Consider the following 17,084-nt stretch of genomic DNA (forward strand, 5'->3'; position numbering starts at 1 on the left):
CCTTGATGTGCAGAAATTTGCAAATCGTTTCAGTCTAAGCAATTTTTCCATCCTTACCAGAGAGCACTAAGGCTGCAATTGTACCCTGATAATCACAGCTACTGAATTCAAAGCAAAATGAAATTTCAGCACAGAATCAACACTCCTAAATTCTAAAATGCTTCAGAGAAGTGGCATTTAATTAAAATATCCAGAACTTTTGTAGCTAATGCATCCAAGTTTGTATACTAGAAACTTAATCCTAGAATTAATGGAAGTTTCAACAGGGATTAAAAAACATGAAATTGTTTATCTAGTATTATTCTGATAAAACTGCAAAACATAGCAGTACTTCTCCATCCTGGCTCTCAGCAAAATGTGAGATTGGAATAAGTGATACTATATGCCCTCCAGTTTCATGTGTCTAGATATCTCACTGGTTAAGAAACAGAACTTGCCCAGGAATAAAGGTAAAAAGAGGGTTTAAATATCAGTATTTCCTAAAGGTAAGTTCAGTCATTGAGCACATTTTTGGCACTCACTAGAAACATCTGGTCTCACAAAGAGTGAAAAGCGAATGAGTTGGATCATGACTTTATCCCAGCATGGTAAAACCTCTGATCTAATCATGACACTAAGATCAAAATGAGAAAAAAAAATCACAGCATAAAATACAGTATGTTTTGAAAGAGTCTGAAATGGCTTAGTGAGCTAGGAGAATTGCTAATTTATCAGGTAAAATTTCCTTGCCTCAGACAGCACAAGTTACTCTCAGCCTCTTTCTAAGATTCAAAAACAAGTAGGGAAAGAGAAGAGTATGAGTTACAAAAACTTTTAGGTGTCCATGATAACTCACCTTGTTGCAGTCTCAAACACCAGACCAAATCCTAGACACTGATTTGAATTTGAGCAATCAAGTCACCTGACAATTCTGTCTATTTGAACAAACTGCTGCATGTGACTGATATAAACCCAACTCTGCACTTGCATGGCTGACTGAGGTGGAAATTTATGTATTTTCAAACTAATCCTAAAACATCAATAGAAAGCACTGCTCTCTTGAGTTGTTCACCTTCTCCAAAATGGCAATTAAAGTAGGTTTGGATTAATTTTGCAGTATTAAGCTTGTTCAGTGAGCAACCACAGATTTCAAGTGTGAAGGAGTCCACTGGGATGGAAACTTCTTATTCAAAATGTGCATGGAGCTGCAGCTGTTTGTATGAGATGATCAGGTTCACACAGGGTCCACAGACCTCTATATGTCTCTCAAAGGCAAAAAAAAAAAAAAAAAAAAAAAGAAAAAATTGATCCAGTATGTTAACACAGTTAAATAGTTACTTTATCATCTTAGATTTCTGGGGTCTTGAAACCTTTTATAAGAAATGCTTCTCCTACCAACTCTCTATTTCTAATGGTTTTCCCACAAAGTGCTACCCACTGTCTCCTATTCTTTATTTTTCTTTTTCTTATAATTTAAGTATTTTCCAAATTTTAGTCAACAGTAACATTATGGAAGATAAGCAACTAATGACCAATTTTTAAAAGATTATAGGGCTTAAGCCTTAGAGGCAGTACACAATAGCATGCAGTACATAATTTTATCTGTGAGACACCCATTTTCTATCATTAAACTACACTATATAAAAGAAAAATGTACAGTACTGTAAGCACAGTTATTTCAGCAAACAAAACACTCAAGGATTTTTAAGGTGAAAAAAAAAATTGCAAAATCATATGCCATAAGGCTCTAACCATGCTAGAAAAATAAAACCAGAGTCTTGTAGAATATTGTTTTAGTTAAGGAGTGGTAGTTGTAGGATGTTGAATGCATACAGGCACCAGCTTCCTAATGATTAGCACAGTTTCACTGACAGGCTTGGCTGCAGAATCACAAAGCAAACACAAATTGCAGCAAATTAGCAGAAGATTTTTTTCCTTTCAAGAAAAAAGTTTAATGGATGTTGTGCCTGAGGAGATGATTTCAATGGCTTCTCAGCAGACAAGGCTGCACTGCCAGGAACTACAGGAGCATGGAGTAAATTTAATAATGGCCCTATGCCACAGCATGTTTATACAGCTACACAGCAGATCCCCAGCTCTGCACATTCAGCACAGGAAACTGAGAATTTCAGAGCCAGGAGGGCCTGGGTCTCGTTAGGCACAGATAGAACTTGTCTACAAAGACAGATTCCAATGAATTTAACAAAGTTTTATCAAAAAATTCCATCATGGTGGAATTTAGCACCTAAAAAAATAGTTACTGAAAGACACCAAAAGGAAAAGGAGATTTGGATAAATTTAAGAAAAGGTAAAAATGAAGAAAACGCAATAGCAGGAGGACTTTTCACTGCATCTGAATGGTCACCAAATTCATCTCTTCCAGTTTAAATACACAAAATGGAACATCAACTTCATGTTGCAAGGACATGAGTTAAAAAAAAAAAAAAAAAAAATCAAAAAATCCATGCCAGGAATATTGATATCAGGGCACACCATTTGAGTTACAATTGGCTATAATTGCCAATATCCATTTTAGAATTTTTTAATTTACTCATGCCAAACTGATACTCAGATAGGTAGAAAAATTATTTCCTACTTTAAAAATCAGCAAAGAAATTGTTCCCGATCTGATCTTTTCAATTAACTAACCCCAGTATAAACACAGGGCAAATATCAGGACTGAAAGGAGTTTTCAGAGGTGGTGCTTAATCATGATAGCCACAATATCATTGCTTGCTTATTTTGCTGTCTGCAGAACTGATGCATATGTTCTCATAAATAAATTCATTGATCTCTCTCTCAAACATTAATATAAACAGACATCATGCTACAGAAACATATCCATTTGGGATGCTTTAAAACCTTCTGGGAAAAAGTGCACATAAAAATAAGCATTGAAGATGAATAAGTATTTTGTTATTATCACCATTTTCAAGTGTATCTATCACTGATGAACTCAGACCTCACATATTATATATTTGATGCTTTCCTCAAAGAGGTATGAATTATTGCTGCTAGTCTGGAGTGGACAAAAGTGTTCATTGTTATGTTAATCCTTACTTATCTTCTGCATGTCTGACACATTTTCCTTTAAAAGTTACACTCTTCAATTTGCTGGGCAGCAGAAAGCGCTTTCTGTATATAACACTACAATAGATCACAAGAACAGTTTATTTATTTGTGTCCCACTCACATCCTACAGGAATGAGTCCCAAACTCATCCTGCCTATTCTGCAGGCAGAAGAGCCATTATGGGTGGTGAGCAGGAGTGCACCTGAGAATCCCATCAATGACCCAGGTTAACACAGTCAGAGCCAGAAGAAAACTTTAAATCTCCTTTTTGAGTCCACACTGACCTTGAACTGTTTTGCTGTTCTGGAGGCCAGGGGGAGAGGGGACATTTCCTGCTCTGACAGTGCTATTGCATTCTATCTTCTTAAGGTAATTACTCTGGCTTTCTTGAGATATACTGGATTTTGACTTAAGGCCTTTTTGTGCCACTCCAAGAGGAAAAAATAATAAAGGTTTTAAAGTGCTTGAAAATAGCCTCAAGTCCAGTCATAAATAACTACAGAATTACAACATAAATGTTCACTAAACTGAGGGAAGAGATAAATCATATTATATCTAAATGGAATAAATATACTAATAAATAGATGTTTTGGAGCACAGATGGCAGTAGAAATAAATGTCATTGAAAATCTTTTCCTTTTAAAAGCTGATTTAAAGTGAATATAAATGATGACACAATCATATTTTAAGGACAAGTGTAGGGTAAATAATTTACATATATTAAATAGCTAAGCCTTGCCAAAAAGAGAAAGAAAAAGAAAAAAAGAAAAAAAGAAAAAAAGAAAAAAAGAAAAAAAGAAAAAAGAGGCAGCCTGGACAAGACCATTTATTCTTCATGATTATTAGACATTTTTGTAGTTCTGTGTGGCAGAGTGGTATATGAAGCCTAATTATGATTTTATGTTACTTTCTTCAAAAGTTAAAACATATATATATATAAAACTTTAAGAATTTTATTACTACTGTGAGATTTAGGATAGGATTTAGGATATTAAAAGCACAGGCAATATGCAGTGACTTCTGCAACCAGACTGGAGCAGATTACCATGGCTCTCCTTTGTGCCTTGGCAGCACAGGACCAAGATAAAATTAAGGGATCACTGCCACCTGCCAGCTTGAGGAACCAAACCACACCTCCCACAGAATAATAAAGACTGTTAGGATTAAAAGGCAAATGAAGGTAAAATCCTAAAGGTCTTCAGGGACCTCTGGGCTGTGTGTTACTCCTTTTATCAATCTGACTTGCCCACAGAGATGAAGACTCTTCCCAGTCAAACAAGTCAATCTAATGTAATGCCTGAATTTTCACACAACTGAACATGTGCAATGTGCAACTGATATTAAACCTCACCTCTGGATTTATACCTTTTCATCTAGAAGCAGGAAAAATAGACAAATTGTTCACACTGCCAACAACACCAGAAACTCAGCTAAGAATTTCACTTTAAGAAGATATCTTAAGTCAGAAGTCAGAAAAAAAAGGCCAAAATGTTGTTATTGGGCCATGCTTAAATTCTCCCCCTCAACTTTTTATTAAAAAAACCCCAAACAACTATATTCTAATAGAGGGATGAAAAAAAGATTTATTTAGAATCACTTAACAGTGATTTGAAGAAATAATTTTAATTATCTCTGAGACTATATTTATCTAGATGGTTTTGTCTTCATGTGAGACCACTTTTATAATTCTGCACATGTTCACATTTTTACTGCCATAAACATACATATTAGATTTAATTTCAGAATATTCACATGAGGGAATAGTATTAACCAATATATAAGTGTTTCTCAATAGTCCATATTTCAGTTTAAATAAACCTAAACATGAGCAAGAGCTTGTGTAGAGTTATCCTATGGAGCTTCCTCCCCACAATTTCTATTTTTCTTAAAAATTGGAAGGCTCTCTGCCCTTAATACTAAAGAGCACTTAAACCTTTACTTTGAACTACCCAGTATTGCCCAAAAATTATCACCTAAAGCTCTACAACTGCCAACATCTATGTGCAAGGCTATGATTCCCTACAGCCTTCCACATTCTTACTTGCTGAAGCTTTCCAGTTTTAGAAACTGTTCAACACACAATTCCACCAATATTTATACATCAATAACTTAGTAGGGCACAAACTGAGCAATATTAACCTTTGTTCCCAGCATTTCCTCTCCATACTAATTACTTCTAGCACACCAGGCTGAAGATGGAGCTCCCCAAGATCTTGGCTTAGGATGCAGAGCTGGCTTAAGAAGTTTATGAGTCTGAAATTTTCTCCTGGTCCCCCCACAGCCAACACAGTCATGCTGGTGATGCTGTATTATACAATGTGACTTAAAAATATCTTTGCCAACACCCCATTTTGGAAGGTACATGAGACAAAAAGTTTATAGAAACTGAAAAGAAAAAAAAAAAAAAAAGGAACAGAATTCCTACTCTTAGAGAGCTTCTATGTAATATTACATTATAAGTGTATTAGGGGAATTCAATGTTTCTACTTAAGATGATATTCCTGCTCTAAATGTAAAGACTCTTCGGTTTAGACTTTCAAAACTGACATTTTCCAAAGTACTTAGATTAAACAATATTTTTTACAACACAGCCTTAATCCTGACTTCATTAGTCCTAGAAAATTGGTCTGAGAAACAAGTTGAAGCAATTTCTTAGACAACTTATTTATCTTCTGATCAACTAGTTAAAAAAAAAATAATTTTGCAGTGCAGAAACACTCAAAAGAAATATCTTTTCTATATATCTGAAACTACAATACAATGCATTTTTGTTATAGGTTTATGAATCAGCTTTTCCCTGTTGTCTGGCATACAGTATCATATGCAGGAAAAGGTTAATCTTTAGAGAAAATATCATCTCTTGGCCCTGTGCATTTTTTGGAGTCACACAAGCTTTCTTTGAAGTTGCCTGTCATCCCAGTAAAGCTGCTTTAAGTAGTTCAAATTGAATATCACTAGTAGTATTACATGTTGATAGCAAGTAGAGGCAAGGAAGAGAAAAGCTTTGGGGTGTAATTTCAGGGGGAAATGGGATTATGTTTGCTCTGTAACATGCCCCCCAAATTATGATTTTTTAAAACTGTTCAGGCCTCAGTTGCAAGAAATTCAATCCACTCAGTTCTGAAAGTATCTGAACTTTATCTGACATGCCACTATTGGTCCAGCAAATTTTTCATTTATTCCTGGTAGTGCTTTCAATTACAGAGATACTATCATTTTGAATATTTCCTCCTATGAAGACTTCCCCCCAGGGTTTACAAAAGGAAACCTATTAAAATGTGTCCCCATCCTTTTAGCAGGGAAAAAGGACAAGACTGAATAAAACAGGAAAGACTGGAGCTCAGCACTAAAGCAAAATGTAGCTGAGAAGCTACACTTGCTAGTGGAACAGAGGAAAATTCATGGCCACAATCAACCTAAGGCCAAGATAACAAGTTTTGGAGATCCAGAAGATGGAATAAAGAGGGGGGAAAAAAAAGAGAGTAGAAGGAATTTGAAGTAATTTCAAAATTTCTGGGTTTAGTTTCAAGATGGGGTTTCATTCTTTAAGGAGAGGGAAAATGCCATGATCTTCTATATGACTTTGGATTTCAACATATAAGAATCAAGTCATTCAGCTGGCAATAGGAGACTCAAATTGTAATTGAATTTCAGTTTGCTGCTAGAAGGTATCTGTCCTGTCTAAATATCAGACCACTGGCCTGATTAAAAGTTTTCTTAAAGCTCACACTATTTAAAAGGGAGAGAATTTTAAAACATCAAAACATTCTGTAGTGATGACTCCCCTTATATGGTACAGCAGACTCCAAGTTTGAGATGATTTGCAAATGGTATCTGTAAATATTAATGCACTTTGACATTGAATATTGCATATCATACATTTTAAGTGCCTTTTAGTGTGTGGATGTTTACAGTGGAATGATGTGCTTCTGAATATGTCTGTTTTCAATTCAAAGTGCAACTTCATTAAGGAGAGTGATAACATAAAGCTTAGCAGCATGATCATTCCTTGAGAATTAGCACAAAATTGACATGCATCCTTAACACAAACTTTTAATTGGGTTTGTAGGCACCAAACAAGCTTTAGTTGGTCTTCACCCTCTTTTCTTTAGCTCCAGCTCTCCAGTACCCAGCCTGGATATTGACTGCTTTTAATACAGAGTGCTTTTCCCCAGGCTGGGACTTCATTTTGCAGTTGCCTTCATCAAGCAACCAGACACTAAAAACTTCATAAGATTCCTTCAGTCCTAGGAGCATTTCTTCCATCAGTATTTTTTTTCATACTGTTATTACTGACTCCATTGCCTTCTTTCATAATATCCTAGAATACCTCATCAGAAAATGGTTACAAAGAATTCCAAACACAAAATCAGTACACAAGATTCATAAACCTCAGTTAAAATGAAATATTGAAGGATCTTAAGCATTGCAGGTAACATTGTGAGAATAAGCACCTGTATAGATGTATATGCTAAGAAAAATGTGGATATTTCATTTAGATTAGCTGCTGCTCAAGTGGAGTGGCAGGCCTGAAGTGGCCAAAACAGGTGCAATGTCCATTCTGCAGCATGGGACCAAAATCATGGAAACTGCAAAAATGTCTGCATAATGCATCCTTCCTTGTGCCTTTAGTTTGGACTCTCAAACACCTCAATTTACCTAGCTCAGATTCGGGGCATTTTCTTTATTCTGCTTTTAATAGAAAGTTTTTCTTTGCCTTAATCTTCTGCAGGATCTGGCAAAAATGAACACACAGAAGACTGTGTCAAGAGACTGACAAAATCTCATCCTGCAATGAGCACAGGGCTCCTCATGCCTGTGGAGTTCCTCAGAATCTAACCCACCTATGCAGCTGTCAAACCTGAGCACATGCTGAGGAAGAACAGGTTGCCTTAGCAACCCCAGCCCTGTTGTAGAGACTTCAGAAAAATGGAATAATTTTATCTTTCTGAAGCACCATTGTGCCATTGTGCTTAAATACCTTGCACATTAAATAGACATACATCACCAAGCTCTCCAAACACACTTTGAGCTGTTTTCATGCTCTGGGTTATAGAAGACTCAGCTTGGGAAAGGTTTTCATCTTCATTCTTACCATCTGTGACCCTTGCAGCTCTCATCTATTAAAAAAGGTAGCACTCATTGCCTTTTTGGGGGGGTTTGGTGGAAATGAACGACTGACATCATTGCAGAGCTGAAACTTCCCTTCCAGCTGTGCTGTGTATAATGATTAATCTAGTTCAGAAAACAACCAGGTACATAAAATTGATTTTACTATATGATAATGTTGGGATGTTCAGAAAAATCTGTGTGAAGGAATCATGATTGCACTCGACCAGTATGCTTATTACTGTGAATAGCTTTTGACTACACAAATTTCAGGTCTGAACAGTACATAATGTGCCATTAAATTGTAATAATTGAAAGTTCTAGAGAAAGGAATCTAACGATACCCAACAGAACAATTTTAGTTCCATGAGAATATATTTAATTAACCCTTAATCATTTTCACCTTTATGACACTGGAAACACTTCTAGGATTTGATTTACAAAATTATTATGCCATTAATAAGAGAAAGATATTATTGACATACCAAAATCCAATTTAATTACTCCCTTGATTCCTCCAGAGGCAGAGAGAAGCTTGCAATTTTCTGACACTATGATCCATTTTTAATATTGTGAAATAAAAAAATATCACTGAGTAGGCCAGAAATGTTGCATAATTGCTTCTGTCTGAACTACAACTATTTCAATGTATTTTGGCTGCTTTGAAAGTACTTTTTTGTTTTCTCTGTATCAAGCATCTCACTTAATACTTTACTTGCTACTCTTTGCTAGAAATATTCTTGTATAAAAGAGCTTCTACAGTGACTATCAAAAAAGCTATTATTTTCATTTTTAAAGGCATAGCTTGTAATGTATTTAAGAAAATGGAAATTCCTGAAGCATTTCAGGAATGGATTGACCACTAATTGACCACTTCAGAAAAAAAGAAAAAGATTCTTAAAGTTGTTTTCAAACTGACAAGAAAGCCATTCTTGTTCACTTACATAACTTATAGATTGATATCTCTTAGCAAAAAGGTAATATGTACATACTTCCAAATTTACATACTGCAAGACCCACATAAAAGAGTGGAGAAAACCTAACAGAGCTGGGACAATAAAGGCTTGAAAAAATTTTATAATCCATGCATTGAGCTCTATAGCTCTTCCTGAAGCACCATATGCTGCCATATAATATCATAGGGGCATAAAAGTTTGAGGGAAAATCTATCCTGATTTGGTTTCTAATAAAAACAAAAAAAATAAGTAAACTTGGTTGAGGGCCAAAAGGCAACATTTTCCTTGCACTTTTTACTACTTTTCTAATTCTCCTAAACACCTCAAGTTCTCTGCATTTCCAAGACATGTGTAAAGTCCTACTTCCTTTGAATTTTATACAAATTAGGCCATCAGAAATTCCAGATGTTCATTGTAGTGAGATATCAGAAAAGATAAGCTGAGCAAATTGAGATTTCTTCAATTAGTTCATTCCACCATCTTGCCCTGCACTGTAATTTTGTGCACAGCTATCTTTATTTCTCATGTGTAAAGTGAGTCTCAGTGGCAAAATAATCATATGAAGTATTTAGACTGGTATGTTATCAGGGACAAATCTTTTACATTCTCAGCTACTGGAGATGAAAATCAAATGTGTTTTAAAGTACACTTGAGGAATTTCCTATCCTTTTCTTAATAGCAGGTTACATGTTTATTGGTAGCTAGCAACTACAAAGGCTTAGCCAGGAATATGTAATATTTTGGAAAGTACTAATGAGAGAGGATATTATGGTTAGTTCAGCTTTTGGCCACTGGATTAATAAAGCTCCTTTATTTTGTATATATCCTACTTACAAAAGTAGCATTAAGAAAGATTTTACATTCTAGGTATCAAAAGGTCCAAAAGATGCACTATCCATAATAGTTAAATCAATTAATAAATAAGAAGGAAATCTATGCAACAAAATTATTTAAATGCCTCCTTTGTGTCATGGTGGACTGATAATACAAAGTGAGTATCACCCTGGTTTGCAATCCAGGAGAAGGAAGATATTGTGAGAGGCAAATGACCACCAAATTTTCAACACCATACAAGAGTTCAGAAGACTGTAAAAATTCAGTGGCAAATACAACAGAAAATAATAGATACTCGAATGTTGCTATACACTATAAATATAGAGTGCAATTTTTTTCAAATGTAAATGCACAGACTGATAACATTAAACAGTGCAAGCCTCAGGATATCCACATCTACGCTTGTGAGCAATACTGAATTACCTGCCTTGCATCTGGGCTATTTCATACTCACTAATTACATGTTCCCAAAGTATGACTCCTGTCTCATTTAGTGTGAGAATGTGCTTTTTTTGATCTGAGCTCTGCAGTGAAGGTGGCTGGTGTTTATAAGGCCACTCAGTCAATGCTGAATGCTGACCCATTATTTAGAAGTTGTGTGGTTCAAATTATACCTCAGTATTACTTAATACACTCATCAAACAAAGAGAGAATTTGGTTCCTTCTCAAATTTTGTCATGTCAAATACTCTAATATTGAAATCTCTCATAAATTTTAACTAATGTATTTTTACAGTGTCTTGTTTCTAATATCCTCAGCAACAGTCAGAGATATCTACTGTTCAGTGTGTTCAGTATGAAATATTAGGATTTGTTTTTCTGGAAACATACATGTTAGAGCCCCCAGTGTAGAAATGGGATTATAAAAGCCAAGACACACTTGGAGTTTAATCTGACAAAGACAGATAAAGTCTTAGCTGAAAGGTATATCTGTAATAAGAACAAATACAAAAAAAAAAAAAAAATGTTTTATGTGAAGCCATGTTTGTAATAGTGACACAGCTCTCCATTTAAATTAGGGCTTTTGATTTTTTCTTGATAAAGAGTAAAAATAAATTAAAAAAAAAAAAAACTTTTAAAAAGAGTTTTATACTCACAGTGTTGAGAATGTTGAATTCCTAGCCAGGAGAGACTGCATGGTGAAACACTAACCCTTCAGAACTGGATTTTAGTGCAAGTGTTGACACAGTGTTAGTTATCATGGGTACAACACCAATACATTATTCCTTTAAGGTAACAGACAGTGTTGAAGCTGCCCTGTAATTTGGCACAGAACACTTCTATACTAATGCAATGTGACAATGACAATGTTATTATGTCTGCTATTTTCCATGCCATAATAGCAGTATTTGTTTCCACAAACATGCCACTACACTCACTAATATGGCTTTACTTAAAGACTGCCTGAGTAAAAATCAATGCAACCTTATAGAAAGCAGATGATCTCTGCTGTGCCAGAGTAATTTTCAACCCTATTCTTATTAAAAAAAAAAAAAAAAAATCCCTGGGAGGATACCTTTCTCTACATAATGTGCTGTTAGATTTGGTTACTATGCTCATGATGTATTTTCTCATTGGACATGCATCTGTTTGTAAGAACAGCCATTAACCCTCCTTTTAGTACAGTCTCTTTATGATACCATTGTAGGAAAAACCTACAAATTTAGGAAAACCCCTACTGCAAGCTTTACACCAATCAGTGTCACACTTCCACCTATCACGTCTAAAGAGGTGCCCCAAATCTCTAACTGTCATATCACATCACAGGAAAAAAAATGACAAACTGGGCTGAATCTTGGGGTCTAAACTTGTCCTGCCCTGCTTGTTTTCCAGCAGACAGGACACTGCAGCACACTGAAAGCTCCCACCTCTGCCACCATGAAGGCTTAGGGTCTACATGCACTTCATACTCACTGGATTACAGATATTTGCAGCTTTTTTAGTTGCTGTTCATGACTACACTTTTAAAATTATAGCCTTACACTTAGCTGACCCAGTTCTTTTTCCATAGGGGTGCATTCCCTATATTTCTCCTTCTTCCCTAGCAGACACACAGAGGATAGTCTCAGACCAGGAAAGAAAACAATCTGCCTCACCTGGTGTTTATTATGAGAGAATCTTACAAAAAAAAAAAAAAAAAAAAAAAAAAAAAAAGAAAAAAAATCTTTATTATTATTTCCACATTTTCACCTCCAATAATACCCTGAACAACACAGGAGTAATAATTAGCTGTTATCACAAAAATTAAAGAAACATCTTGCACAGCATCTTAGTGGAATGCATTATAACACTTTCCAAGAAACCATTTCTTTCATTATTTCTGTTTTGGAAATTTAGGACAAGAAGGATGCACGTGAAACATTTGCACAGTAAAGCCCAGGAATGATGCATGTCAGATCTTCATGCTCTAGGGTCACTATGGGAAATGCATTGAAAGCATCAGCTGAAATGCAGCAAGGTAATTTGTGCACATTTATGCAAATTGCAGGTGATACAAAGCTGGGAGGAGTGGTTGATTGACCAGATGCATGTGCTGCCATTCAGAGGGATGATGGCAAGCTGAAGTGCACTAACAAGAACCTCCTACAAATGCCAAATCCTGCACCTTGGGAGGGATAAACCCTCATATCAGGACAAGCTGGACAGCAGCTTGGCAGAGAGGGATCTGGGCATCCTGACAGTCAGCAAGTGGTACCTGTGTCAGCAATGTGCTCTTGTGGCAAAAAAAAAGACCAGAACTGGTTGTTGCTGGTAAAATGTTGCAGAAAGGTTGAGAGATGCAATCCTTCCACACTACTTAGCTCTGGTGAGATGCACCTGGAGCACTGTCCCCATGTACTGGGGACATGCAAGAACAACATAAGGACACAGGAATAAGCCTAGCAAAGGGCCACAAAGGCCATCCAGGACTCTCTCCCATGAAGAGAGGCTGAGGAAGCAGGGGCTGCTCAGCCAGGAGGAGAGAAGGCTCAGTGGGGATCCATCAATCAGGTTTTTAAATACCTGATGTATGTGAGGTAAAGAAGACAGATTTTTCTTAGTGGTGCCCAGTGACAGAGCATGAGGCAATAGACACAAACAGAAATATATGACATATCATTTAAACTTTAGGAAAATGTTTCTACTGTGAGGGTGAATGAGCACTGTGACAGGTTTCCCAGAGTGGTTATGGAGCCTTCATCTTTGGAGAGGATGATGCAGACAACCTGTGCAATCTGACTCTGCTCTGAACAGAGGTGTTGGACAGGTCCCCTCTCACCTTGACATCTTTATCACTGAAATTTCTGCTTAGAAAGAACTCATGGAACCCATCAGAGGTGAGGTGTGATAAGAGTGAAACACCCACCCATCTGAACACCTACTCCCTCTTCTCTGACTGTTGTTTTTTTTCCCTCCTCCTTCATCTGTCCAGCATTTTCTCAAGAACAGCACACTTTCTAAGAGTGTTTTCATAGAGACACCACCACCTTGGTTGAGGGACCAAGTACTTCTAACTGTTTTTCTTATTACCATTGACACTTATTTTTAAGTGGTCAATTTTTGGAGTTTGAGACTAAAAAAATCTCTGTCTATGAGATTTTGACATCTTAAGCATTCCATTTTATATACAACAGTATAGTCACATGCAAAGTGAGCTAGGGCCTGCCTGAGTAGCAACACTGGGTTGAATTAGAGCTTCTGTCAACCAGTGTCATTCTACACACAATCTGCAATGGAAACAGGCTCAGAAAGGTGCCTACATCCTTCCTGAAGGGGATGCATTTTCAGCAACAAGCAGCTGCTATTCCAGACCTGTCATTGGAAGGTTTCCTCACACAAAGGGAATTTGTCTTATTTCAGTGCCACGAAGCTCAGTCTGTGGAGTGCAGCCTGTGCCACTTTTCAAAAGCTGTAGTAACATTTCATCATTTCTCTTCCCATTATGCTCTTCCCAAACACAGCAGAGAGCAAGCTCAGAGCAAGCAGATGACACTGACAACATAATTTTTCTTTCTTTCCTGCACATTTACTGTTATGAAAATTCCCTCTTGTTAGATGGGCTTTGCAGATTTTTTTGGTATCTGAACCAATATAAGGAGCCAAGATAAAGCAGAAACCAAATGTATTATATTTGCTAGACTCCACATTCTATTACAAAACATCCATATTGAGGATAAATTTGTATTTCATGCATGTGATAAAAAAAAAATAAAAAATATTTTTATGAGAATAAAGTAAGTGTTTTCAGCAATCAGCTTCTAAAAGGGATCCTTTACCATCATCAGAAATGGCATAATGTGAAATATCTCAATTTAGTGCAATGTAGTCCATGATGTTACTATATAAATGAGCATTCACAGGTAAATATCTTTCTTAAATAAGCTCATCAATTTGCCAAATTTATGCATTAGATATCACTTGAAGAAATAATTCATAGAATATTCCAGGTCCACACAACAATTACTACTAAAAGTTATAAACTGAGTTTTTCCTTTGTTAGATGTCTTATCTGCAACTTTCTATTCACAGGTTTTAGTTACTTCTGAAACAACTCAAAAGATCACAAAACAGAAATAAAATGTAAAAGCAAAACAGAAACATTTTTCTCTTATAGCATGTAGAGGGATGAAGCTTTAACAATGTATGTTTAGCAATATGACTAATCATGTGCATTGCTGCAAAGTGCAAACTCATATACATAAAGTAAACTCAAACCTCTGCTCAAACCATTGAAAGTTTTTCAATACCACATTTCATTTCTATCATGAGAGCAACTGCAGAGAAACAGAATTGGTCCTTTCATCCTTTCCGTAGTTTTCAAACTATGGAACTTTCATGGGAATAAATTATTAGCTTTTGCATACAGTTAATTTCCTAGCCTTGTGAAAAATGTGATTTGTGCCAAAATCTTTTCAAATTATAAATATTCTGCTGGTTTGGGGTTTGTCCACGATGGCCTTGCTGTAGAGTGGAGAACCAGAACAAGACAGAAAAATCCATAATACTTGACTAGGCTTTATAGCCTACACTATACACCACTCTCTTATCATCAATCATTTTTTTCAGATAAATAGAAATAAAAATGCCTTAAAAATTTTCATCTTTATATATCCATATAAATATATGCAACATTTGGATATTACAATATTAAAAATGTGATAATTTAAACCAAAAGTCAGCAGCTTACTTTATGAAACATTATGGCTCTTCCATTATTATTCCACCATCACTCCTGCATAATTCTATTTAGATCAATAAGGTTAGATTGAAATAAAACTACATTATGAAGCTGGTGAATCAGGACCCTTATTTTTGACACATTTAAGCTTTTCCTGGAAGACCAGATGGTTGCTGTGTGTTATTCAGATGAAATCTAAATGAACTAAAATACACAGCATGCTTTTATTATTGGCATGTTTAGTGTGTCACCTAAAGAAACCCACAAAGGGATATAATAAGCCTTCTCAACTGTTTCACAGTAATTATAGCCCTTGTGATAGTGCTATATTAAGATAACAAAATGTAAAACGTGCTTTCAATCAGGAAAAAAAAAAATCCACTTGCAATATTTATGCAGGAAAGGGACTGAATCAAACAGGTAACCATCAGCATATTAGACTTGGAATCAAGTGCAACAAAACCAAGTTCTGCCTGTGTTTGACACTGCACGTTGTCCAAAATTTATAAAGCATATTCTTTGTTCTTGGCACAAGCCTTACAGATTTTCACAGGGTTTACCAGTCCAGTTAAGTATGTAATATTGAAACAACATAAAGCTTTAGGCACTTGCTGCAAATGCTGCCTTGGATGCCTCGGGTGTTCAGAGGGACATTTTTCATGTACTTACGGTCGTTGCACAAGGGTCCACTAAAGGAGGTCATGCTGCAGTCACAGCTGAACCCATCCCACTGCTGCAAGCACACGCCCTGGTTTGCACAGGAATCCTCTTGGCACGTGGTGCTGGGGCCTAGTGAGAACACACAGAAAAGGACTTGCACTTTGTCTTCCAAAGAAAGGCACTTCTCAGTGGGTCACATTGAGTGGCTGCCAACATCTCAAATCAAATGAGCAAAGAGTTTCCGAGTCAAACGCACATGAACTCTGCTGGTTTTGGAGCAGCATGTAACATTAAAAGAGAGGGTGGGGGTGGTTTGCTTTAGTTGTAAGATCAATATGTCAAACACATAAGAATGCACAAAACAGAAGCAGAATTATTCCAGGTACAGTGGGAATGTCAACTGTGCTGTCAGTTATTTGTTAATCTTGTGTCAGACCATTGACCGGCTAAACATTATCTAAAAACTTCATTATTTCTTCCTGTAAATATATTTCAAACAGCAAAGCCAGATGCCACAGGAATCAAAACTCTGGGATATGAAGGACTGGATAGTGAAATAGAAAAATGAAACAAATTTTAAGAAATAATAAAATGAAGCTACGCTATTACAATTATTTTAATCCCACAAATTATTTTAAACGATTTAGGTCTGAAATTCAGAGCAGTTTGGGATTCTTTGGCTAGAATGTTGACAAGAACCGATTCACATGCTTCAGGGATCCCATGCAGGTTCCTTCTTAAAGGGGAAATGCAGAAAATCAGACTACTAATGAACTGGCATGCCAAAATGTGACATACACATAAAAAAACAAAGCTACTCTGTTTCTAGAGAATCATAACTAGACTACTGAAATATAAAGAAATTTCAAAAAGGAATGATCAAAGCACTAAAGCAATCACTATACAAACATATTCAAGACTGAAAGCCTTTATGCAAGCAATTCTGGAAAATGAGGGTTTATTTAGCTCATTGTTTTAGAGGTGTGAAAGGCAAAATCAGCAATGAAGTAACACACTTTAGTTCTGAAATGTACAGAGCATTTATTGCAAAAAAATCCAACTGTGCATTGGGGGTTTCAGTCTTGTTTAATACACACAGGGCTATCTACCTTGCAAATCAGCTTTCATCAATGCAACTTTGTCAGCAAAATAAAAAAGCAAAATATAGTAAATGTTAGTAAGCAATATTGAAATGGCAGCAAACACAGAAAAAAACCATTCAGAATAAAGTGCATGCTGCTGTTAAAGAGAGAAAGAAATGCCATATAATGCAAACAAATTAATGCTAATAGCCATAAATCTTCAGGCAAGCCAAAA

At 36.1% G+C, this 17,084-nt stretch overlaps 1 protein-coding gene across 6 annotated transcripts in view; it reads right to left on the bottom strand.

Annotated features, from left to right (window-relative positions):
* Positions 1-17,084, bottom strand: part of NRXN1 (neurexin 1) — a 668,503-nt gene that overhangs the window by 313,738 nt on the left and 337,681 nt on the right. For all 6 annotated transcript variants that reach the window (XM_056487060.1, XM_056487058.1, XM_056487056.1 and 3 more), the window contains one exon: positions 15,777-15,896. In XM_056487060.1, the coding sequence (XP_056343035.1) occupies positions 15,777-15,896 (120 nt within the window). The remainder of the gene's footprint in view (positions 1-15,776; positions 15,897-17,084) is intronic.

Source organism: Oenanthe melanoleuca, chromosome 3 (genome assembly GCF_029582105.1).
Source record: "Oenanthe melanoleuca isolate GR-GAL-2019-014 chromosome 3, OMel1.0, whole genome shotgun sequence".
In the NCBI taxonomy this organism is placed as follows: Eukaryota; Metazoa; Chordata; class Aves; order Passeriformes; family Muscicapidae; genus Oenanthe; species Oenanthe melanoleuca.